General features: G+C 46.0%; 1 protein-coding gene across 1 annotated transcript in view; it reads left to right on the top strand.

Moving 5' to 3' along the window:
• adgrv1 (adhesion G protein-coupled receptor V1) overlaps positions 1-25241 on the top strand; it is a 60738-nt gene that overhangs the window by 5838 nt on the left and 29659 nt on the right. The window contains exons 2-58 of the mRNA XM_049716649.2: positions 2481-2668; positions 3187-3336; positions 4787-4882; positions 5181-5285; positions 5366-5479; positions 5564-5794; positions 5883-6220; positions 6299-6569; positions 7256-7582; positions 7753-7929; positions 7999-8222; positions 8948-9074; positions 9165-9350; positions 9433-9613; positions 9692-9855; positions 9939-10062; positions 10147-10407; positions 10918-11044; positions 11121-11344; positions 11416-12150; positions 13287-13660; positions 14092-14271; positions 14988-15168; positions 15255-15448; positions 15517-15646; positions 15864-15944; positions 16065-16204; positions 16267-16632; positions 16705-16948; positions 17016-17231; positions 17300-17515; positions 17582-17826; positions 17913-18094; positions 18165-18663; positions 18734-19043; positions 19160-19369; positions 19436-19566; positions 19636-19735; positions 19829-20008; positions 20083-20246; positions 20330-20417; positions 21054-21132; positions 21216-21354; positions 21421-21562; positions 21640-21905; positions 21994-22169; positions 22255-22382; positions 22453-22634; positions 22707-22853; positions 22914-22994; positions 23072-23336; positions 23431-23553; positions 23623-23845; positions 23915-24119; positions 24185-24331; positions 24465-24720; positions 25003-25205. Coding sequence (XP_049572606.1) covers positions 2481-2668; positions 3187-3336; positions 4787-4882; positions 5181-5285; positions 5366-5479; positions 5564-5794; positions 5883-6220; positions 6299-6569; positions 7256-7582; positions 7753-7929; positions 7999-8222; positions 8948-9074; positions 9165-9350; positions 9433-9613; positions 9692-9855; positions 9939-10062; positions 10147-10407; positions 10918-11044; positions 11121-11344; positions 11416-12150; positions 13287-13660; positions 14092-14271; positions 14988-15168; positions 15255-15448; positions 15517-15646; positions 15864-15944; positions 16065-16204; positions 16267-16632; positions 16705-16948; positions 17016-17231; positions 17300-17515; positions 17582-17826; positions 17913-18094; positions 18165-18663; positions 18734-19043; positions 19160-19369; positions 19436-19566; positions 19636-19735; positions 19829-20008; positions 20083-20246; positions 20330-20417; positions 21054-21132; positions 21216-21354; positions 21421-21562; positions 21640-21905; positions 21994-22169; positions 22255-22382; positions 22453-22634; positions 22707-22853; positions 22914-22994; positions 23072-23336; positions 23431-23553; positions 23623-23845; positions 23915-24119; positions 24185-24331; positions 24465-24720; positions 25003-25205 — 11543 coding nt within the window. The remainder of the gene's footprint in view (positions 1-2480; positions 2669-3186; positions 3337-4786; positions 4883-5180; positions 5286-5365; positions 5480-5563; positions 5795-5882; positions 6221-6298; positions 6570-7255; positions 7583-7752; positions 7930-7998; positions 8223-8947; positions 9075-9164; positions 9351-9432; positions 9614-9691; positions 9856-9938; positions 10063-10146; positions 10408-10917; positions 11045-11120; positions 11345-11415; positions 12151-13286; positions 13661-14091; positions 14272-14987; positions 15169-15254; positions 15449-15516; positions 15647-15863; positions 15945-16064; positions 16205-16266; positions 16633-16704; positions 16949-17015; positions 17232-17299; positions 17516-17581; positions 17827-17912; positions 18095-18164; positions 18664-18733; positions 19044-19159; positions 19370-19435; positions 19567-19635; positions 19736-19828; positions 20009-20082; positions 20247-20329; positions 20418-21053; positions 21133-21215; positions 21355-21420; positions 21563-21639; positions 21906-21993; positions 22170-22254; positions 22383-22452; positions 22635-22706; positions 22854-22913; positions 22995-23071; positions 23337-23430; positions 23554-23622; positions 23846-23914; positions 24120-24184; positions 24332-24464; positions 24721-25002; positions 25206-25241) is intronic.

Here is a 25241-nt window from a genome sequence, read left to right as displayed (position 1 = left end):
CGTTGAATAATTGATGTGAAAGATTACGACGTACCGGCGAAACCCAAGAGGCGTCATCGCAGCGTGTCCCAGAGCTGCCCGGCAACCGGACACCTCCTCAGCATGCCTGATATCTAGTAGATCAGTGAACGGGGCTCGGAACAGTGCCGGGCTGGTAGGTTACAGGGTCAAGCCACCGCAGGCTTTTTTTTTATCAGCATGTTCGCTTATCAGCGAGCCTGTTGGGAAGGCCTTTCTAGAAAATACCAATTCCTCTGTGAGAAATGACATGCTAGCATGCTAGCATCCGTTTAAATGAAAAGGCAATTAGACACCATTAATGTGTATTTCCGGAAGTAATGTTTGACAAGATTAAAGATAACAAAGAGGAAGATGAGTGAGGTCACAATCTCAGTCAATTTTAAAGTGGAAACTCGCTTTAGCTAGGCTGTTACGTATCTTCGGCTAGCTTAAGTGCCAGGTCCCACAATCCATTTCGTTGGCTTTAGTGGTGGACCGTGAAGCATTTCAAAGTTCTCGGGTGCCCCGGCCAATCGCCCTTTGAGCGTCTCCACTAGAACCTTGAAATTTTTTTGGATACATGTTCTGTCTGTGGCATTGAGGGCAGCTAAACGCGTAGCTCCTTACGCATATGTGAGCTTAGATATCACAACAGAAGCTACTAGATGAGTGTCAGAGGTCTCTGCCAAACACACCACGCTGCCGTCTTCTTGATAGACACATCCGTGGTCAGTCCGGAACCCCTGGGCTCAAGCTTGGCACATCACAAAACACCCGAAACAAAAATACCCCGCTAATTGTAAAACAGACTTGTGCCAGTCAGGCAGCATCTGCTCTCCATTAGGTACCTTGAAGGGGAATGCGGTCGGTATTCTTGGTCAGTGGACCACTCTTCTTTTTTGTGGCTCGGGTTCCAGCAGTTCATTGCGGTGCGATCGGAGATGATCTATGATATTTTTCTTTATTTTGCAGTGGTGGCTTTTAGGAAGAGCAAACTGTGGTTGTTATTATGAAGAGCATGAAGCTAAGGAGTTTGGTTTTATTACATTTCTTTGACTAACTATGACCAAGCCATCAACAATCAATATTTATTTATGACATTTATCAGAAATCTAAACAATCAATCCATACTATAATATATATATTTGTCTCTTTCCCAACTGTGCACTTTCACAGTGATCTTTATTGCAATCAAAATGGAATAAATAATTATATGTGTGAGGAATATTGTGCCAAATCAGTGTTAAAAGTGAAATCACAGGAATTTAATTAAATTACGGGATTTACGAGATCCAAGCTCTCTTTGTATGTATGGTAAGGCTCGCCTCTCTCCTCTTAAGCTCAAAGCCTCGCCACCCACCAGCTTTAAATCCTTTTTTGATGCGTTCCCCACTCATCTTTGCGTTGCTGGCATTTTTTTCGTGCATTACAATCACAAACGTAATCATCCAGACATACAATGAATAAATAAACATATGGGTAAGCTCATCAAAGTTGTAAGTTATCATTGTTTTTAGAGTGAAATATACACCGATGATATTTATTATTTATACCCTCACGAAAGTAGCTCGGACCCATATGACAGTAATGGAACATTATAAAATAAAATTACTATTTTCAAAGTCCAACTTTCCGAAAGCTTTCTGCTTATTTAATATGGAACGAACAGCATGACATCTGACATCTAACTGCCCTTTGCTTTTTTTTTTTTTTTTCAACCTTTGAATTGACAAGCATTTTCTAAAAGGGAATGTTTACAGTATAATAATAATAATAAATTACATACATTTATCGCACTTTACATTCCATAAAAATAGAAATCTCAAAGTGCTATAGTATATCCTTGGCAAAGCGGCATTGCGCAGATTATGAATGAAACCGGTGAAAGGAGACTGGCGAAGAGGTCGAAGCCAGCGGCCACAGTGCGCTGGCTGGCTGGCTGGCTGGCCGGCTGGCTTCACCCCATTTGTCATGCTGGGTTGTTTTGTTGTGTTAACCATGACAACTGTCTCAGTAGCTCCATCCAGTTTCAGGATTATTCTAAGAGCATGAAGAGACGAGCGCAGACGTAAAGAAGATTGTAGGAAACGGGGGAGTAGGGAAGATAATTAGAGGGGAAGAAAGGAGAATGTTGCTCAAGCAAATCATGCCAAGAAACATTGTGCCGAATAAGTCAAACTACTGATTTGGTCAGATTTACTTTGGCGCGGCAGGGTGAAGTTATGTGGTCCCAAATAAAAAAAAAAAAAATGCGGTTAATATCAAGTACTTTTGCAGTTATGACAGCATGAGGACAACAGCTGCTTGAATTCTGGAATGTTGCCAGCCTGTTGTAGCACCGAGACCATCTGGCCCCAGCCTTTTGAAACATGTGGCTGCTTTATTCTCCACAACCTGTTGTTGCTATCGTAGCCAACCAGAAATTTAGCCACAGATAGCCGCAAAGTTACCATTTCGAACTTGCTCTTCATTTGTTACAGGAATGACCACTTTCCTCCATTTGACTGGATTGCTTTTGGCTCTGTCCATCCCTGGCGCAACATCCGAGTCGGCGACGCTGCGGTTCTTGGGACAGACGGACTTTGTCGTCAATGAAAGCAGCACGGCTGTGGTCCGGCTGGTCGTGGAGAGAGTGGGAGACCCTGTCAATGTCACGGCTTTAGTTTTGGTGGGTCTTTGTGGACCGTGCTATTTTATTTGATTTTTTATGTATTTATTTATTATATTATTTATTATATATTTCATTTACTGTATATTTTATTTATTTATTTATTTATTTAATTAATTATTTATTTATTTATTACTGTTAGTTCAAACTGTCCATGTTCAAAGACGATAAGCCCTCAGTCCAGCATCTTCTGTTGCATTTTTAGCCAGTCATGACTTTAATCAATGCAGAAAGTGATGGCAGCATCAAAGATGGTGTATGCCAGCGGGAGCCCCCCTCAGAAAACTCAGTCGGGGTTGGGCTTTACGGGCTCCTCGCGGGGGCCGTGTGTCAGATGCTCACAGTTGGTGTTTAACAAGGCGAGCTGGGTTGTGCAGTGGAATGTGGTGAAGAAGTTTGAACAATTTCTCTCAAATGAACTCCTGACAAAATGTTTCATGTCAGCAATAATGAAAGAGAAGACTCAGCAACATCCACCCTGATCAATCAACCTCCATTTCTCGCTTTGTTTGTTTCAGCTGGAGGGAGTAGACACGGGCGATTTTGAGGCGGTTAATGCTGCCGCCTTTCTGCTCTCCACTGAATCCAGCAAGACCATATTCATCGCAGTCAAAGACGACGACCTTCCGGAAGCTGACGAAACGTTTACGTTCAACCTCACTCTGCAGGTACAAAAAAATAAATAAAATAAAAATCGTCCTGCCAGTTCATGAATACGGCAAATTTCTTCTGGGTTGTATCTACAAAGTCTGACTGTCGTAATTGTGAAACCTTCACAGCAGCCACTAAGCAATTGGCTGTGGAGGCGTCAACCACAGTAAGCCCTCTTTTTAGGCTCTTTGATGTGTGTCCTCCATAAGACTTGACCAAGGGGGGGGTCGGACGGGGTGGGGGGGAAATGTACATGGCCTTTGAGTTTCTTCTTTTGAAAGGCGATGCTGTGAAAGGAAACCGACTTTGACTGGACTTTGTGTAGTCCACTCTGCTCGTGAAACCCGGTGAAGGATTTCTCGGACTATAAGGCGCCTTTAAAATGCTTTAATTTGATTTTGGGTATGGAGGTCAATGTTTCAGCTTGTCATCTTGAATTCAAATCCTTTCCTATTTAGTTTCCCCTTTTGGTCTAAATTTTAGACTTTAAAAAATACGGTACTTTATATCTGTCCCGGTGCGCCTTATCGTCCGAAAAATACGGTAATACTTTTCTGGCAATATCTTAGTTCAGTTAGGTGACAAAATTGTTGCTGTGCCAGATTGTAAATGTTTCTCAAGAGAATGACGACCGCAGGATGCCGTAAACCTTGAGGCTATCGCCATGGTTGCAGTTAGCATTTAGTTGTCGAGTTTTATTGTCGACTCGACGGAAGAAGACCCGTCACGAACGTCTCATTGCGATATCGGCAAATTGCGATTTACCGATTGCAAAACAAGCCTGGCATTTATCATCTTTGTGACGTCGGGGCATATTTAGCCTCCAGGTAGAGTGAAAGAAAAGATGAGGCCTTCTATTTACACCACAGTGAAGACAAAGCTTTGGCCAAATGCCACCCGATCAGTTTACTAGAGGGGGGGGGGGGCTGTCTGGGGGATAAATGCGAGTTGGGTCAAAGTAGAAATCAAGAGAGTCGCATTCCTAAGATAAGCGCTCTGGCATTTTCAAAACTAAATAGTTGTTTGTGTACTTATGACCAATCCAGGTTGTGCAAAACTACAATTTTACCATAACACACACACACACACACTGCTAATGAAACACCAGTAAGCCAAAAGCTTCAGAATACAATTCAACGTCTCCTTTTATATTGCAATTAGCTTCCGAAAAAAAAAATCCTTCTTTCACAGTCCACAGAATGTGAAGGCAAGAAAAATCTATTGTTAGCTCCGAGGCACACAAGGAGATTTTCAGATTGTCAGGTCTTAGTGTGGAATGATTGCGCTCAAGAATGAAGAGGCATCCCGCAGAGAGGCAAAGTGACAAATGAAGTGAGTTGAGACCGGCACTTCCTGTTTTTGTGCCCTCTCAACATGGTGTCTCAGTACAATAACCAAGTCAAGCCACTGTGAGCATCAGGGCTGATGGAGGAGCCGTGCTGACCTAGTTTAACTTGCGCTCTCCAGAGCTCCTCCAACGGTGTGACGCTGGGAACGCCCAACAGAGCAACCATCACCATCCTGTCCAACGATAACGCCTTCGGAATCATCGCCTTCAACTCGGTAAGGAAATTTCACGGCGCGGTTGAATGAACAGATTTGTCGGATCCACATCAAAGTTCTTGCAGCGCTGGGGAATTTGGTTTCCATGGTAGCGGTGGAATTTTGGGAACCTCCGGCTGGTCCTGTCAAGCTTGCAACTGACATGAGTTGGAATTTTTCCCAAGTATTTTTTTTTTCTTTCAGCTTTTGTCAATGTGAATTGGAATGGGAAAAAAATGACAACATTAAAATAAAGATTTCATTGAAATTTTAATTCTAACCCGATCAAATAAGGATTTCTCTGTTTCTGCCGTCACAGACTGAGGAGGTCGTAGTTGATGAACCGAGAGGAGGAAACCAGTTTGTACATCTCACTCTGATCAGAGAAAAAGGGACATATGGAACAGTGACTGTGAATTTTGAGGTTTGAGAACATTCTGCAGAACATAAACACGTTCAACCGTTTTTTAATAAAATGCTTGAATATTGACTTTTCTATATCAGATCTTTGGGGGACCCAATCCTGCCTTTGAGGACCTCACTCCAGACAGAGGAAATATCACAATTCCCGTTGGACATTCTGTCGTTCACTTCGGCGTCCTGGTCCGGGATGACCAGGTACCAAGCAACAGTCTCATTTTTACCGCTTGGTTGAACCTCATCCATTGGATACTTGATGGAGCATTTCTTTATTTGCTCCAGATTCCAGAAGACGACGAAGTCTTTTCAGTCAGGCTCACGGGCGTGGCAGGTGGCGCTCTCCTCAGGCCCAACGGCAGCAGCGTTCAGCTGAGGATCCGACGCAACGACAGCCCGCTGAGGTTCTTGCAGTCCATCGTAGCCGTTCCGGAGTCCGCCGGAGTCATCGCCCTGAATGTGACACGGGGTCAGCTGAGCGAGGACGGCCCACTTATCGGCTCTGTTGACACCGAGGTACGGTATTTTGGCTTTTGGTCCATTTTTGGTCCGTTGAGGTATGAACGCAAGAATCGAATCGAAGGATCCTTTGGAATGTCTCCAGGTTTCTGTGGATTATCTCCTTGTAAGTGGCAAAGGGCCGGTCAGCGCCACAGCCGATGAGGACTTCCTTGACCTGCAGCCGGTCAGGACCATCACCTTCCCTCCATTCGTCTACGAGAGCACCTTGCTGTTTAACATCACAGATGACGAGGTGCCGGAAATCGCAGAGTCCTTCCAAGTGGTCCTGCTGGAGGAGAGCCTTAAAGGAGATGCCGTGCTCGTGTCACCCACTGCCGTGCTCGTGACCATCGAGCCTAACGATAAGCCTCACGGTGTCTTGTCAATCGGCAGCGGCGCCGTCATTCGGCCAATCAGCATTGACGAGGACTCGATACAGAGGTGAAAACTTTGCACGCCAGATAAAAATTGATATCAAATTTACCGTAGTCTAAGAAATCTTTTTTGATTTCCCTGCAGATTTGAGGGCATCGTGATTGTCAGAAACGGAGGTAGCTATGGCCAAGTGTCCGCCAACTGGTCCATTAGTCGAAACTCAAGCGTCCTCTCGCCGGTATCGGATGACTTGGCACCAGAGGCGGGCACGGTGACCTTTGCCCCGGGCCAAGTCACCGCTGTGATTCCGATAAATATCGTAACTGATGATCTCCCCGAAGAAGCGGAAGCTTTTGTTCTAAAGTTACTGCCGCATTCCGTGACTGGAGATGCTGAGGTGGACGAACCCATGGAGGTCAGTGAAGATAGATTCATACAATTGTTTGGCAGGAAATGCCCCGCCAGATGTTGTGCATTTGGCTTTTTGTGTAGGTGTTGAGCTTCGGTGCTCTTGGCACATTTTGAAAGCCAATCCTTTTTGCCAGCTACTTTGCTCTGCGGGGTTCCGTGGGTGGATTGATGACTTTTCTGATCTCCATTTTCATCATCCATCATGTCGGCAGATCTTAACTTCTTCTCTCTTTGAATGAGATGCAAAGGAACCCGTTGGTGGTGCATGAACACACATCAGCATTTTAAGTCGTGAAGGTGCCGCATCTGTTTGCCACCTGACTAAACAAGGGCAAATTTTTTCCCCCCCGTCCTAAACATGCATTGTTCCGAGCCATGAATCAATTATGAGTATATAGCAGGCATGTGGGGTTCAAGGGGAAAAAAAATAGGCCCTAATTAGAGTCAAGCTAATTAAAGAGGAAGCATCTCTAAAGTTAGCTCAAAGATCTGTTTTAAGATTTACTACTTTCAAGCTCTCCAGCCTTTCCTCGCTCACCCTCACCTCACCATAGAAACCAGGGCGAAATTTTAAGATACGTTAACTCATTCACTGCCATTGATGACTATAGATGTCAAATATCCAGTTTAATTGTGCTGGCATCAAAATCCACACTAATTCAGATGACCTTTTGTCCAATCTTCCCTCAGATGTTGTTTTACATCCAAGACAGTGATGACGTCTACGGGATATTCGGCTTCGATTCTGAAAAGAAGCAAAGCATCCAAAGTCAACCCGAAGGCCGTTTCCTGTCACTCCACTTCCTCCGGGAGGGCGGCATGCTGGGTCGAGTCTCCCTGACTCTCACAGCGCTCTACATCCCCGCAGGTCCGATAGACCCAGCGTTGGCGCGAGACCACGTTCTAAACGTTAGCACAACTGTGAGCGTCGCCTTCTCCCGCGAACGCACGGCCCGCGTCGTACTGCCGATCAGGAACGATGCTTTTCTGCAGAATGGAGCTCATTTCTTCATCCAGGTAATGTCCTCTTCCCGTTTCTGCCATTTGAAAGTTTGAGTGTCTCTTTTGAGTGGTTTTGCAACGGCACTTGTGTCGGTCGGGTTTGTTGCCATGGGAACGAATTCATCAATCATAAAAACTGAAATGTGGAAACACATGATGTTTTATGTTGTGTTCTGTCCTACAAGATGAATGCCTTGGCCCTTGTGGACATCACTCCCCGGATTCCTTCCAAAAGTCCAAGGTTTGGGGGACCTCTCAACCTCACCCTGACAGTCACCCCTGATATCGCCAACGGGGAAATTGGATTTACAAATAACAGCACAGTTGTGATTTATGAACCAGAGGACGACAACGCCAGCACGGTAACATCTCACCCTCAGATATCAATCCCCCCCCAAAAAAATGGACTCCTGATTTTACGTGATTCACAGGTGAGCCTGCCGCTGCGACGTGACGGCACCGACGGTCAAGCTGTGGTTTTCTGGAGTCTCAAAGCGACCGGCGCCAACCGTGAGGACGTCACCTCGGAAGATCTGGAACCTCTCAACGGTTCTGTTGTCTTCATGTCTGGCCAGAGCGATGCCTTCATCAACCTCACTGTCATGGCTGACGATACACCTGAAGTCAATGAGACTTTGCTGCTGACCTTGGAGCGGTAGGCAAATATATAAAGCGCCCAACTTGCGCTATGAACTTTACAACGTTGATAAATTAATGCCAAATTGAAAGGGAGAATTTGGGGGTGTTAATGGATGTTCTGATGAGAAGCCCAGCACTCTTGTCTCCCACCTCGTCTCCGCAGGGTGGAGACTGCACGCTTTATCGTGTACTTCGGGTAAGTGGAGAGTGGAGTGAAGCAGGGCCTTTTGTCCGGCGTGAATCAGAACTTTGTTTCCCAGCGAAGGGGCTACTCGAGAATTGCTGGGGTCTTTGCTTGAACGTGGGGATGAGGATCATTAGGGATTTTCTGCTGGTGTGAAAATAGGGGATCTAAAAGAGATGAGTGGTTGGGAAGCAAGCAGAGAATCCTCTTGGTGCCTGGCTTGATTGTTTGCCCTTTTTAAGATGGCCGCTTTTGTATGCATGCAGTGACTTGGCTGTGATTGGTTGTTTGGAATGCTTCGTGATGTCTTCTTTTGTCTTGGATTTAGACTTCTTGTTTTGCCGACGGTTTTCTCACACACGCACACGCACAGTTTGATCATTCCCTTTTAAAAGCTCACTCAATTATTTCTCAAGTAATTTTGATGACTCTCCAAAACAATAAGAAAAAAATAAATGATAAAAATAATTAATCATAAAAACAATCATTAGTAAAAAATAATTAAATAATTAAAACAAGAATTTGTACTTTTAAAATGATTCATTTTTGTGTCCCAGGAGTGATGTCGAGAATCAAATCCTGAAAGCCGGCTTCACCACCAGAGTCCTTGTCATCGTGGAGAACGATGACCCCGGTGGAGTCTTTGAGTTCTCGCCATTTTCAAGAGGTCCATGGTTAATCAATGTAAGCCCAAAAAACCCCCCCGATGAATAATTCTGTCAACCTCCGTAACGTGCTGGTCACCTCACATCTGTGGCCACGTGTTGTTTCCAGGAGGGTGAGGCCGTGGAGCTCCATGTGGTCAGAGCCCAGGGACAGCTGCTGAAGCAGCTGGTGCGATATGTCGTCATGCCCGCAGGCAACAGCGAATTCTACGGCGCCACCGGGATCTTGGAGTTCAAACCGGGCGAGAGGGAGGTGGTGGTGGCCCTGGTGGCCAAGCCTGATGGCGTGCCAGAAGTAAGAATAAAATGTCTCATCTTCTCTGTTGAAATCGTCGCAATACTTGAAAGATCAATAAATGCACTTTGTCTTTACTCAGCTGGACGAGACTTTCTCGGTGGTACTCGGCAGCCACAGCACTCCTCCCAGTCGCCTCGGAAACCACAGGGAGGTCAACGTCACGGTGCGCGGGAACGACGACCCCTTTGGGGTCATCGAATTTGGGCCGTCTGGGGCAACAAAGGCCATCAGTGAAAGCAAAGGCAATCAGACATACCAAGGTAGCGTTTTCTTGAATGAACTTTATAGGCCAACATTGTCAAAATAAATCATCTCTATATCTGCATCTGATCTCGCAGCAACCTACTCTGTGGAGAGGAGCAGGGGTCTCTTTGGAGAAGTCTCGGTTTCATGGACCCTGGAGCCAGCTGCATCTGGAGACGTTCGACCCATCCGAGGAAACATCACGTTCAAGGAGGGAGACTCCTTGAAAAACCTTACTCTCCTATCTTTGCCTGATGAGGTCAACTTGAAATCATACACGTGGCTTCCAGAAGTGAATAAATATATGATTTTTATTACTCAATTTATTTTTGGTGGCTCTAGATCCCTGAAGGCTTGGAGAACTTCACAATCAGTCTGGTGAACGTGAGTGGTGGTGCAAGGCTTGGAAACAGACTCACAGCCACTTTCCAGATTGGCAAAAATGATGACCCCATTTATTTTTCTGGTAAGAGGTTCACTGTAAATATTTTCTTGTCATATTAACATGAAATCTTAAAATTGATCCACACATTCTTCTTCCACCCTGAAGAACCTGCAGTTGTGCGTTTGGGGGAAGGCGCTGTGGCCCACTTGAGCGTTCTGCGGGCCGGGCGAGCAGATTACGTCGGCACGGTGGCTTATCGTGTGGAATACGGCGATGCGTCGCCTGGCGATCTCACCCTGCTCAGCAATGACACGGTGTTGCTGTTTGAAGTCGGGGAATGGAGGAAGAACATCTCTGTGGCCATTGAAGACGACAACATACCGGAAACGGATGAGCACTTCTACATTGTCTTGTATAATGCCACTGGTGCGTATTCTTTATTTTATTTTATTTAAAATGCTCAATTTATTCCCCAGGTACATACTTCAATTTGTTATGGATGTAGCTGTCCTCACTACACCCACCGAGTGTTCTCTTAATCTCAGTATTGTGTGTCAGGCGAGGGAATGAAAGCCCGCCGGGGCCCCCAACAGGACCTTAATTACCAGCCTCCAAATAGTCCAAGGCACAAAGACCAACGACTCAGTTGGCCTCTCTCTGTTTACCAGTAGACAGCGTAATGGGCTGCTTGTGGTGTAAGGTGTCTCTGGCTTATGATGTGCAAGTTAATATCCTTTATGTCAGCGCAGGGATCTTGACACACTTAGCTCAGTCACTTAATTATGAGAAAATTCCACCGTGATGAGGGGTAGCCCGGCAACCTGAAGTATGCGACTGTGTAAAAAAAAAAAAAAAAACTCACATGCCATTCATATTGGATGTGTATATACTTGTGTCAATATTAAAATGTAAATATTGACTTTTTGCACATTGCAGGTGACGCCGTGGTGTACGGAGCAGACACGGCTACCGTGGTCATCGAGGCTAATGATGATGCAAATGGGATTTTCTCTCTGGAGCCGACAGAAAAGACGGTCGAGGAGGGGAAGAGCAATTATTTCTAGTACGAAGCGGTTTGGATATAATCTCAAATATTTCTAAAAAAAAAGATTTTCATCTGTTGCTACTTCTCTCCTCAGTGTCTGGCGAGCGCGGGGCCATTTTGGTAACGTAACGGTCTTCTGGCATCTTTATGCCAACGACTCCATCACTCCGTTGTTGGAAAGTCAAGAGTTTACCGACACCTCAGGCTCCATCACTTTCACCACTGGAGAAGATTTCAAAGCTATCGTGCTGGAGGCCATCTCAGATGGGCTTCCAGAGTTCAATGAGAGTTTTGTTCTCAGGCTGGTTAATATATCTGGTGAGTTAATTTAAAAAATATATATATATACTTCATGACGAGCATCTTCAAAAACCTTTGGATTTTTGAAGGTGGTTATCCAGGGGACGGTGGCCGACTCGCTGAAGCTTCTCCGAGCGCCTCGCTTGTCATCCCCTTCAACGACGACCCGTACGGCGTGTTTGCCATCGCCGACAGCGATTTGGACCAGGAAGTAGCAGAGGATGTGCTGTCAGAGGACGACATGGCGGATGTCACTTCCTTTAGCGTCCTCCGCCAGCAGGGTACTTTTGGCGACGTGCGGGTTGCCTGGGAGATTGTATCAGCGCTTTTCCCAGAGGGCCTTCCTCCGATGGATGACCTGCTACTTCTAGCTTCCTTCCCAGACTCCGTCGAGCTCAGGCCTCGTGCCAGAAGACACCACTCGGCAACAGACACCAGGTTTTTCTCCGGACGTAACGGATCCTACGGGACTATCCCACCCGAAGAATCGCCTCCTGTTCCGGGAAACTTTACATTCTCAGCTTGGCTGGTCCCCAGAGCATCTACTGACGGCTTTATAGTCTCCAAAGGAATCACCAACGGCACCTTGTATTATGGAGTGAAAATCCACATCAATGAGTCTCACATCACGGTGAAGTTCTATTACACCGTCACGGGATCAAATAACACTCAAGTAGCTCAGGCCACCGCTGACAAATTTATGGAGGACAATACGTGGCTGCATGTGATCGTTACGCTGGACGACGGGATTGTTGAGTTTTTCCTGGATGGGAACCCTGTTCCTGGAGGCCTGAGGAGCATTAAAGGAGAAGGCATTGTTGATGGTAATTTACATGAACAGTAATTGATGTACATTAAATGTATTCAATTTAGCTGACGTTATAAGTAACCTTTAGTTCATTTATGATGTTTTTATGAAATGTATTATTTTTCTTTACTGATTGGCTTGGAGGGAAAATTGCTTCATACGTGGTCCAGAGCTTTAAGGAGTGAAGGACTTAAAAAAAGGCCCAAACACTCTCTTTGCACTATAGTTAGTTGAACAGATTTTAGTTGTTTTTTTTAGATTTTTTTTTTTATTTAATTTTTTTTAAAGAAGCTTTTTCTCTTAACATTAAATAACATTTTGTAAAATAAATAAATATAATCTATAATTAATAATACATCTAAGTAATATAAACCCAAAATCCAAATCATTTTCCCCTTGATATGTCAAGACTGCAGTTTCAGCACCATGGCCAGTGTCAGCAAGTCTCACTTTGTTGTTAAATAGAAAATATCATTAATATATAATACATCCAAATAATATAAAACTAAAATCCAAATCATTTTCCACTTGATATGTCAAGACTGCCGTTTCAGCACCATGGCCAGTGTCAGCAAGTCTCATTTTGATTACAGTCTTGAATGAAGCCAGGATGTTGTTGTTTTGCTCCGGTCTTGCTGTACATGAAATGCCAACAAGTCTGTCGTCACTTCAAAATGTCCGCCCACACGTAACGCTCAAACACGCACTCGGTCCAACCCTCATTGTTTCCAACTATTGAGTCTCTCCAACGCTTGAATGAGCCCAGTTGGATATTGTTACCACTCAAAGGAATCACTCAGCATCTTCTTTTATTCTCGCTCCCTCTAATTACCGGAGACAATAGTAGTCGCCCGCATTGGACCAAAAACTTTTAAGGGGAGGGTATCCCAAATGGCTCTTTAGTTAACTTCAATCATAATCAATAGAAACATAATTATTAGTTGTGTCACATGTCATTGTCTTCTAATGGTCCTTCAACGTGCAGTTGAATTGGTTTGCATCGGGGCTTTGTAATTGCCCACTGTGGCAGATTTCCTAATTTTTTTTTAATCCAAAAATATGGAAGGTCAACAAAAGGTTACGTAATACTCGTTAAGACAGGAAAACACATACTGCCTTTTGATATGAATTTTCTCTTTTTGTCCACTCTAGGTCTTGCTTCTATCTTCATTGGCTCAGATCCACAAGGTCAACAGCGGTACACAGGCCTCCTCCAAGATGTCCGTTTGTACCGGACTAGGCTCGACCGCAAGCGCATGCACGAGCTTCACAGCCAACCGGCAAAATCGGATCTGCGCAGCATCTCGGGTTATCTACGCTACGGCCCGCTGGAGAGCCGCAAGTCGTTTGTGGTGGAAGTCAAGGATGATGATGAAGAGGAGGGGGAGGAGGTGTTCTACCTTCAGCTGGTGGCGGTACAGGGCGGCGCCCGCCTGCCTTCCCCCAGACCCACGGCTGTGATACGCATTATGAAGAGTGACAATGCCAACGGGCTTTTTGGATTTACCGGTGGCTGCATACCTGATGTAAGTTCAACCACTGTTTTGTCCACGGAATTTTGTCATGAAAGTTTTTGGGTACTGTAAAAATATAACTCACACATAATCTCGTGTAACAGAATCCCCGCTTGCTGCATATTTCATTAGTTTTCATGCCTGGCTGCGGCAAGCCCGTGCTCTCCCTTTTTAGTCCGATTGGTTGCGTCGGTCTCAGGTGGAGCGACAGATGGTTCGCTCCGGGGGCATTCCTCCAGAACTAGATCAGGATTCCCGACACTGGAACCGGAGACTGCGTATTGTTGCTCGAGTTGATCGGTGCAACAGTTGGCAAGGCTGAGGAAGGGCATTCCATCAGAAATAGAATCCAACGCTCACTTTGTGCTGGAATTGCACCTTGAAAGTTTTGGAATGCAGCTCATTTCTGAATTCAACTTGTGTTTCCATTTGTTTGTGGGTAGACCACCGAGGAAGGTTCTACCGTTTCCTGCGTGATCGAGCGGATGCGAGGATCCCTGGACAGTGTTTACGTCAATTACTCGGTTACCCAAATGAACAGCGCCGACGGGGAGTCGCCCGCACACGAGGATTTTCTCAATGCCACTGGAGTTGTACTTTTCATGAGTGGCCAGCGCTCAGAGGTGTGTGACAATCATGACTCACCAGTTGGAAAAGCCTGGGTGGTTGCTCGTGTGGCCCAAAATAAGTGTGGCCAAAGTGCTGCCAGCAGGCTGATTTGCATGCCATGCGTCACTGTTGAATAATACTTATATTATAAAATAAACAAACGTACATGATATAATAAATCTAATATATTTTAATCGACACTGTTAGAGGGGTATTTATTTAATTATATTTTTTACATCATTATTCATCATGTGATTTTTATTCTGCAGCACTAAATGATGACACTGGATCTTAACTTAAAGGTGTTTCTAATATTTTGGTTATCTTATTTAGAAAAATAGTAGAAACAGAATCTTTTTGTGAGCTTTTCCAACATTTGGCAAAATTAATAGGTATTCTTTTTTTTTGTGGTGTGAGGGCTCCCTTTAACTTTTTAGTGCAATGCATTTTTAATGAGTGAGCAATATTACAGTGACTAATATGCCTTTTTTTTATCAATAAAACAACTTACTCAATTTCAATGAAGACTTGGGCCCACTACATCACTTTATTTTAATGTTGGTGGTGAAGGTGGCTCTTGAAGAACGACCCAAAAAAGTTTGGAACCACTCCTTGTGTTTCTTGATAGCTACTGACACCTAGTGGCAATTCTGATAATTGCACTGTCAATTGTAGTATTTTTGTATTGTACAGTAGTGAGCCAATTTCAGTGTTTGCACATTTCTTGTAGGTACTGAACCTTTTGGTGTTGGATGACAACCTCCCCGAGCTGGCAGAGAGCTTTCAAGTCACGTTGGTGTCGGCAGGATCCAGTGATGGCAAGGCCGGTTCCACTCCTGCCAGCGGTGCCAGCATTGACCCCACAAATTCTGTCAACACTATCACTGTAATGGCAAGCGACCACCCATATGGTATTCACCCACACACCTCAAACACAACATTTTTTTTTTTAAAGTTGTGATACTTGTTGCAGCTCAGATTTGGTTTCTGCTTGCAGGCTTGCTGCAGTTCCAAGATGATCCACCAGGTGAAGGCTTGATCCCACCTGCGTTAGAACCTGCACACATCACTGTGAAAGAGGAAGATGGGCAAATCCATCTACCTGTGGCCAGGGCTCAAGGCCTTTTGGGAAGGGTTCTGGTGGGCTACAGGACCACCCCCTTCACAGCATCCAGCCCTGAAGACTATGAGGTTCCCCTCTCACTTTAATCCAAAATCTTTTCCATGTAATGTGCTATGTTGATGTATGTTATCGTCAGGACTCAGAGGGTACGCTGGACTTTCTCCCAGGAGAAAGGTTAAAGTTCATTACGGTCACCATCATTGACAATCCTGTTCCAGAGCTGGACAAGGAATTTCGAGTGGAGCTCTTCAATATTGATGGGGGAGGTGAGTTGTTTTTGTTTCTCTGTCGGGTTTCTGCAATGAGTTGGCAGATTAGCATTAGCAGAACCTGTGCTAGTTTTGTGCATCTTGTGTCTTGTGAATGGCCTCCCTATCAACTTTCCTCCCGATGTATTTTTGATCTCCTACCCTGGTGGTGTGATCCTCCGCCCCTTCCCTCCCTCTTCCTCCTCACGTGTGATCCTGGTTTGTGATCCACCAGTGGATCACTTTCTGCATGTTGAGGAAAGTGGTAGTGGCGAGAGTGACTCTGATTTCCTGCCTTCCTCCTTTCTCCACCATGGTAAGTTCTCACCTCCTGATAGCCTCCTTTGTGGTGAAAGTCAAATGATTTTTGACTAACTGTCAGAATCCCATCAGAATCTTCTTCTGAGGCCTTTGTTGTGTTTATGTGTGTGTGTAGCCAGTTTGGGAGCTGCCTCCCGCGTCACGGTTACCATCGCAGCCTCTGACGATGCCCATGGAGTCTTCGACTTCAACCCCGCCTTCCTCTCCGTTCACGGGACAGAACCTGAGGATGGACAAAGCTCTGTGGTCCTAAAGGTCTGTTGAGTTAATCACATGAATTCAAATATGCCATCAAAAATTTCACAACTTCTTGCCAGGTGGATCGATCCTTTGGTGATCTCTCCAATGTGACTGTGTACTGGGAGGCCGATCCCAGCTCCGAAGGAGAACTCTTGAACCGGTCCGGCAGCATCTTCTTCGGAGTCGGGCAGACATCGGAGAGCATCTTGGTGTCCGTGGCCCAGGATGAGGTCCCAGAGTTGGACAAGAATTTTACCGTGTCTTTGGTTAACGTGTCTCACGGCCGTCTGGGTGTCAAGACTTGGTCGACTCTAACTGTGCTGGCCAGTGACCACCCGTACGGCGTTTTTGTCTTCTCCAACACCACAAGGCCCGTCCGCCTCCCTGAAGGCGACTCAACTGTTACCCTCAGCATACTACGACAAAAAGGCTCCATGGGACAGGTGTGTCTTGCTTTTTTTTTGGTGACTGTTTTCCAACAATGTTCTCCATGTGTCATTTTCTTCCCATTCAAGGTACGAGTCACATTCAGGACACTCAAGGAAGCAGAACCAGCACCTTACAGGACGCCCGGAGTTGGCCGAGCCACCGAAGGACGAGACTTTGTCCCGCTTGTGGATTCAGTTGTTTTCTTGGCTAATCAAAGCGAAGCAAATGTCACCGTCAGAGTGTTGGACGATGACGATCCGGAGAGAGACGAGTCCGTCTTCGTGCAGTTGATGGACGTACGGCTCGTCCAAGGAGGGCAGGAGAGGCCCAGTAAGTAACCAATGGAACCGTTGTTGGATTTCATCTTATTCAATCATATCTCACACTTCCTTTGCAGTTTCCAACTCGCCGTCTCTCGGCCCGAAAATGGAAATCGTAGCGCAGGTGATCGTGGAAGCCAGCGACGCCGCCTTTGGCGTTCTTCAGCTGTCAGCTTCTGCCGTCAGCGTGGCCGAAGACTACGTCGGCCCCATCATCAACGTCACGCGCGTGGGGGGGATATTTGCAGACGTATCCGTCAAGTTCAGAGCCGTGCCCTTGACGGCAAGAGTCAGTAAGTTTCTGAGCTCTTGCCTTCTGTTGTGTTGCGTCTCTCACCTGGATCGACACGTTTCCCCGCAGGTGAAGACTACAGCGTGGCCTCCACTGACGTGGTTCTTCTCGAAGGGGAATCCAGCAAATCGATACCTATTTATGTCATCAATGACGTGGTCCCGGAGCTGGAGGAGACGGTCGTTGTCGAGTTGATCAATCAGACAACTGGAGGAGCTTTGCTGGGAGAGATCACACGTGCTATTATCACCATATTGCCTTCAGATGACCCTTTTGGTGCCTTTGGTTAGTTTTGATCATTTTTGACACCATACCTACAGAAGGTTCATCACAGTTTCTTCTCGTATCCAGTCTTCAATGCTGCTCCAGTCACGATAGAGGAACCAGCATCCAACTCTGTTGAAGTTGCCCTGCCGATAGTACGTCATGCCGGTACTATTGGGACTGTGGTGGTCCATTGGCAGGCCACTGTGAACGGTCAACTCGCAGCAGGGGACATCAGACCCACATCGGGAGACGTGACCTTTGCTCCCGGAGAGACCGTCAAGACTCTCCGAGTGGAGGTCTTAGCGGATGAAGTTCCTGAAATCACAGAAGTAAAAATGCATTTCAAATTTAATTTAATTTAATTTAATTTAATTTAGTCAAATATTTATTATTAATTATATTGTGTCTTTGACAGATTATAAAGATGGAACTCACCAGTGCCAGTAACGGCGGAAACCTCGGAAGCGATACGTCCGTTAACGTTAAAGTGCCCGCCAACGACAATCCATATGGGACCGTCCACTTCGGACAGTCTGTTTACCGTATCCAAGAGCCGCTGGAAGGAGTCTTCAGAGCCAATATTACCGTCCTACGAAGGTAAGCTGGAAAAACTGAATTGCGTGTTGCATTTATTTTCTGCTTAATCATCCCGTTTTTGGATTTTCAGTGACGGCCACTTTGGCCGCTTGCGAATCCTGTACAGCACCTCTCCGATCGACCCGCTCGACTCCGCTCGGGCTGAGGGTCGGAACCTGCTGACCTATTACGACACCCTCAAACCGGGGCTTCCGGCCACTCCCCCTCAAGGGACATTTAACATCAGCGGCCTGACGGATTCCACAACTGCCTGTGCTGCTGCGTGTCTTCGAGAACATACCTGCCAAGCCTTCTCCATATCCTCAACCACAATCCCGCCTTCCTGCACTTGGGTGACTTCGGGCGCCGAAGAACTCGAAACCGGGTCTCGGGTCGTAACCTATGTGAAAAATGCGACTGCGGCCGCTGCTTTGTACGGCAGCCGGGCCTCGGCCGGGAGCGACTACATCCCCGTCACCTCCCAAAGTGCCTTCATGGAGGACGGCTCATGGGAAGCAAACCTCACTGTGCTCATTTTGACGGATAACGTCGCTGAAATGGATGAAAGCTTTGCCATCCAGATCTTAAAGGTATTCTTACATCATAGTATATTTTGACTCAATATATGAAACGTGTGTTTTTGCCTCGTGTCATTTGAAGGTCGAGCTGATGAATTTGACTGCAGAGCAGAGGAACCTGCCGTCCATCGGGCAGCCAGATAACGCCATGGTCACCATCCAGTTGAACGGAGATGCATTTGGGGTGTTTTTGATATACAGCTCCAGTCCCAACGCTACAAATAAGGGGCTTTACATTGAGGTTCATGAAGAACCTTCAGTGGTCGTCCCGTTGGTTGTCGAAAGACGAGGAGGCAACTTGGGGACGGTGACTGCCGAGTGGAGGTTTGTTGGAGGAAAAGCCACACCGGATAGAGACTTCATTGGAACAGGGGGAACTTTGGTTTTTGATGGTAGGGGTTCATTTGCAATAATAGTTTTGCCATTCTGTGCCATTGATGGTTATAGACGTCAAAGACTGGGTTGGCAGTGAATGAGTTAACTTTTTTTTTTTTTAATGCGTCTGCAGGTGATCTCAAGAAGACAATCGAGATTATCATCAGAGACGATATTGAGCCAGAAGACAACGAGAGCCTCATGATTGGCCTTGTTAAGACGGAGGGAGGAAGTCGCATCCTCCCCAGTTGGGATACCGTCAACATTGTGATTCTGGCTAATGACAACGTTGCCGGCGTCGTGGGATTCCATCCAGAATCGCGTTCGGTCATCGCTAGAGAAGGTGTGTAGCCAGTTGGGACGCTTTGACAGGAACCTTGGACCTACTAAATGTTTTTTGGTTTGACAGGGGAAAAGCTGAACTTGTTAGTTTTGAGGACTGCTCCAGGTCTGGGTAATGTCACGTTGGATTGGGTGATTCAAGGTCCCCTTGTGGAACGGACTTTCGCTCTTACTTCAGGGAAACTATTATTTCGTGAGGTAAAACACAAAAGACTTTTTTTGGTGATATAGATGCCTTTAACAAATGATGAATGTTTCTTTCAATAGGGACAGTTGAATAATACCATCGTTGTGCAGCTGCTCGATGATGTCACGCCAGAGGACAAAGCCGAATACAACGTTTTCTTGACTGACATCCAAACTTTTGGTAACACAGTCGATTCCGTACGGCATGAATTTGTGAAGTAAAATATCCTACAAAATTTAGAACGTAATTGTGAATATCGTTTCCGCGTCGAAGGTGTCGCGGCGCCGGGCCATGCCACTTTTGACGTTCTGGGGAGTGCGGCGGTGTTGACAGTGGACACCAGCGACGAACCATACGGGCTGCTGACCATCGCGCCGTCATCCCTTAAAGTGACCACCGAGGAGCGAGAGCAAGCCATAAATATCTACATCAACAGGGAGCTGGGAACGTTAGGTCAGTTGATCTGAAGTACAATTCCCGTGAGGACTATTTTGACCAGATGGTATTTCTTACGGGTCTTTGCTCAGGAGCTGTGAATGTCACCTATGAGGTTCTCAAGGGTTCCCTGGAGGACCTCTCCAAAGTCGAAGGCGCTCTTGCGGAACCAGGAAAAGACTTCCTGGCTGGAAGTGCTTCTGTGATTCTTCAGGAGGGTCAGACTTCTGCCGCTATGCCCGTCAACATATTGGAGGTAAAGACATACTGACGGATCAATTTGTCTTTTATAAGACAGAAGGTTTAAGATGTTTTTGCTTTTTCTTTTTTTTTTACCAGGATGATACTCCAGAGTTGCAGGAATACTTTCTGGTCAACATTACATCTGCGGTACTCCTAACAACCCTTGCCACCACTCCGCAACTTGGTACAAGACTAAATGGAATTATTTTTTCTCTTATAATTATTATTATTATTAATTTATTTTATTTATTTATTTACTTTTTATTTTTTATTTTATTTTAATTATTTTGATTAATTGTGGGTGTATTGTATTTGACACGATTGTTGTCTAAATAACTTTCCTTGTATACTTTCTCACAATCCTCACTGCTTTGCTCTGTGTGAATAGAAGTCGCGTATTGCACATTACCAGGTAATTTATGCTCCCACTGTTGTTTACCCAGCAACAGAATCGGCTTTAATTCCCGTAAATTTTTATTACCAGTGAGCTGGCTTGTTACCGCTTCAGCGCTTGCCCTAATTCGTGCTAGAGTGGAGCTTATGAATGAGAAATCAGAGTCACACATGGACATGAGTCATGTGGTTTGGAGAGAGGGTGATGCTTCCCGTAAAAAAAAGTATTAGATGGTTTGTTTACATGAGAGCAGATTAACTAAGCAAACTAAAACCATAGTTGGGCTTCCCAGCCGCTTGTTCATAAAGGGAAAGGCCATTTAAATATGGTTCCTCAAACTCCTTTTAGAGCTTCTAGAGTTTACTTTGAGTTAAAGTTGAAAATATAGGCAAATTTTAAAATATGAATCCTCATCATGTGCCGTAGACACTCAAGGTTTGGTGGCGGAGGTCATCATTGCTGCCAATGATGGAATTCGAGGAGTCATCGAATGGACAAGCACCATGTAAGAAAACATTTATGATGTTGACATGCTTAAAAGTTCCAATCCAAACAGTCTGATGTTCATATTTCATATTTGGCTTCCAGGTTTGAAGTGAATGAAACCTTGGGTGTTTTGACTCTGGTGGCCTACAGGAACAGAGGCACGTATGGCAATGTTTCTCTGTTCTTGTACGCTCAGAACCTGGAGGCCCAGCAAGGCCTGGACTACAACATCAGCCAAACGGTACAACCACGCCAAAACACGTGGACGCTCCAAAAGACCATTTCAAATCTTCTTTCATCTACTCAGGTGCTTCATTTTGTCAACGGTGAAAAACACAAATTTGTCGAGGTGCAGATCATTGACGACTTCGTTCCGGAGGGATCCGAGCGATTCCAGCTGATTCTGTCCGATCCGTCGCCCGGTCTCGAACTTGGCACCAATACCACAGGTTAGTCGTCGCCGATAAACGCTCCTAACGGCCAAGAGAAAAATCCTCCACTGACTTTCTATTCCTTTGTATTTCAGCCACCGTGACCATCCTGGCGAGCGACGACGGGCACGGCGTCTTATCTTTTAACAGCAGCGGGCCGTACTTACTCAAGGAGCCCACATCTCAGCTGGGACTGAGCGAGAGCGTCGCCACCCTCTATGTCGTTCGGTACCCAGAGGAAGGCACGGTCGGTACCGTGACCGTGCAGTTTACCATAACGGATGCCAATGGTAGTCTTGCCGACGGTGATGTCATACCAGCCCAAGGGCTTGTGGAGCTGGAGGATGGCGTTCGCTTTAAGGTGAATTGCAGTAGTCTTTTGTCAGGATGGGCAAGTACCGATACCAGGTACCGATACCTGACATATCACAGATCTTATTTTATTTCAGACGCTGGAGATCCGAGCATTGCTGGATGCCGAGCCCGAAGCCAATGAAACGTTCACGGTGATCCTGTCCAACCCGACCGCCGGTGCGCGTCTAGGTGACCGACTGCACGTTGTCATCACCGTCCTGGAGAACCTCGCCCCATCCGGCTTGTTCCGTATTGGACCCACTCTCGATAGGTAGGCAATTCATACGATGGCTTTAGTTGACTTCTACGGCGGAATGGCCAATTGTATGAAAACTGCATTTTTGTTTCTTGTGTAGAAGTAGCACAAACGTGGTGGCAAAGGAAGGAGGTGGTCCCATCTTCCTCACGGTGTCTCGCAGTAATGGTTTGGAGTCCGCCGTCAGCGTGGAGTGGGAGACGCAGTCTGCCACCGCTGTTGCTTCAGGTGATACCAAGAAGATTTGCATCCAAGATTAAGCGACATCATGATAATATATATTACTTGTGTCTCGAAGATGGCGCTCTCCCCATGATGGCTTTGTATCAGAGCTTTGAAGACAGCCCCACGTCCACATGGTGCTCTGTCCCCGGAATGCCAACCGTCCTTGCCGTCAGACTTGATAAAAATCCCGCCGTGGGATCATCTCACACGTTGGCCACGCTCTATCAATGGCAAGGAGTCTTTGTGCCAGTAGAGGTAAATCTGGAAAAAATACAAGTTCATGGTGACACCCTGTGCCATCATGCTAATTTGGTTTCTCCCTTCCAGTCTGCTAGGATTGAGGAGCCAAGTTCTTGTGTTGGCTTTGCATTTCAAAACAGCAGCTACATCGCCATCACACATGGCGGCATGCCCTTCGCTCCTGCAGCCAACCTCAGCATCCTAAAACTTCACAAGGACCTCAATGTCTCATTGGTCAGTACGACTCATCAATCACAACATATTTTTGGATTGATTGACTTTTGCGGTCTGTAGGAACAAATCCTAGGCGTGGAAGCATCGGAAGTCAAACACTTCTCGATTGACGACAGAGATTTTCTTATTGCATCGAGTCAGGTGATGTCGGATATTGTCTATTTATTCCACTTATCCTTTCCCGTTGTAAATGTCAATAAATTGTCTTCTCGCTACAGATATTTGTTTGGACCAGCGGCTCCTTCACCCTGCTGCAGACGCTGGACTTTGAAGAACATATTGTCAGCGTGACTCCATTGGCCCACGCCGAAGCTCCTTATTTAGTAGTTTGCTTAAACAGTGAGACGACCGGCTGCCTGCTCCTTCGCTGGACCGGCGGAAGATTTGGGAATCCACAGCCCCTCCCCATCACAGGCAAAGTCAGCCAAGTGGAGACAGTCCAGACTAGAGCAGAGGACACACTTTTCTTGGTGCTTCTTCAAGGTGATGTCGTTTTTTTGGGGGACGTTTGGTGACATATAAGCAATTCCTCGGGATAGCCTTCATACATAAATTGTATATGCGTCATTTTTTTCAGATGTTCTTCCCTCCTGTGAGGTGCTCCTGTGGAGATTAAGTCAACGTTCTCCTGAGTTGCAGCAGTCCATCACGTACCCAGGCCTCACCTCAATCCACCCGTTCATTGCTCCCTCCGGACTCAGTAAGTACAAGACGTGAGAGGTGTACCTAATAATGTGGCCGGTACTTATGCTTCAATTGTCTCTCCTAGTTTACGTTATGCTCAGCGGTGGAAATAGCTCGTCACTGTACTCGTGGAGGTCTGATGCTGGCCTCTTCCACGTCATTTTGAAGGCCCCACCAGCAAGGAGATTCCTCTCCTTGAAGGTCCCGTCCCTCAACACCACCAAGACGCTCTTAGCTTCTTCTGAGGAGAACCGCTCCAGAGTTTATCTCTTAACTTCAGTCTCCAATCAATCTGACTTCATACCCAGGTAGATATCACAGGCTGAAAAGTTTGTTTCATTTCCACAAAACTCATTTATTGTTTCCTTCCACCCCAGTTTTGGCGAGTTGCATTTCTTACCCGGCGACAGCGAGCTACAGATTGCGGTGAACGTCATAGATGATGATGTTCCCGAAGAACAAGAGCACTTTCAGGTCCGCCTGAAAAATCCAAAGGGTGGGGCTGAGATCGGGTTCGGGGGTCAGGTGACCGTTGATGTTCCCAGCAATGACAACGCCCACGGAGTGATTGGATTTGCCCAGGCAAGATAACGTCACATTTTCTTGGATGCATATTGTTTATTTAATACACTGCCTGGCCTTTCCAGAATTCTCTGTCTTTGGAGGTAGAGGAGTTGGAGCAGAATCATCAGATCTCCCTCACCGTGGAGAGGAGAAGGGGGACTTTTGGCCGACTGACCGTTCACTGGACTGCCAGTGGGAGCCTGTCGGACATTTATCCCACTTCGGGAGTGGTACGGAAATACATTTCAGTAATATTACACAACATTATGTACTGCGGAGACAGGAATATTTTTTGGGGGCATTCTTCTCATCTCATCTCAACCTGCCTAAACTAAATCTGAAGATTTGCTGTGATCCTCGTAGGTTACGTTCTCGGAGGGTCAGTTTGTTGCCATCATTGCACTGACTGTGCTAGCGGATGGCGTGGCAGAGCTAAGGGAGAGCGTTAGCATCACCCTCATGGATGTGACCACGGTGGAGCTGCAGGACATACAACAGGCTGCTGTCATCGACCCGTCGCGAGCACGGGCGCTCCTCGCCATTCTGCCAAACGGTTCTCCCTACGGGGTGATTGGATGGCATTTGGACTCTCAGATTACTCAAACACAAGAACCGCTGGGTAAGCAAAAGTTTCTGTGAAGATATTTCAACTTCACTGCTATCCAGAAGCCAAGGAAAAATCTAATTAGAAGATAAAAACATGTTGAGACTTACCGTAAAGGTTCTTTCAGTGTTTCCAGGATATCATTAATCCCAAGGTTTGTCTTAATCCATCTGGGAAGGCTGTCAGATTAGTCTGAAACAGCAAGAGAGTATTTTAACAATTCACATTTTGACAGAAATTCCTCAGTATGTAATTGTTCATGTTGTCTTCCGTCATAACTTTCTCCAAACTTTGCAGGCTTTCCAATCAACCTGACTTTGTCCATCGTACGGGAACACAGCTCCTCTGGTGAGGTGGAAATACATTATGAGACCAGACCAGCCTTGTACCAACCTCCAGCCAACCAGGCCTCTGGAGATCAGGACTATGTTGCCAAAGATGGCACACTTATTATGACTGAAGGAGCAACTGTGGCCATTGTGACCATCACAATCCTTCCGGTAATAATTCATTGTTTTGTCAAAAATAATATGTGT

The sequence above is a fragment of the Syngnathus scovelli genome, chromosome 3, assembly GCF_024217435.2.
Source record: "Syngnathus scovelli strain Florida chromosome 3, RoL_Ssco_1.2, whole genome shotgun sequence".
Lineage (NCBI taxonomy): Eukaryota > Metazoa > Chordata > Actinopteri > Syngnathiformes > Syngnathidae > Syngnathus > Syngnathus scovelli.
Note: the sequence above shows the minus strand (reverse complement) of the source record. Positions and strands in the feature narration are given on the sequence as shown.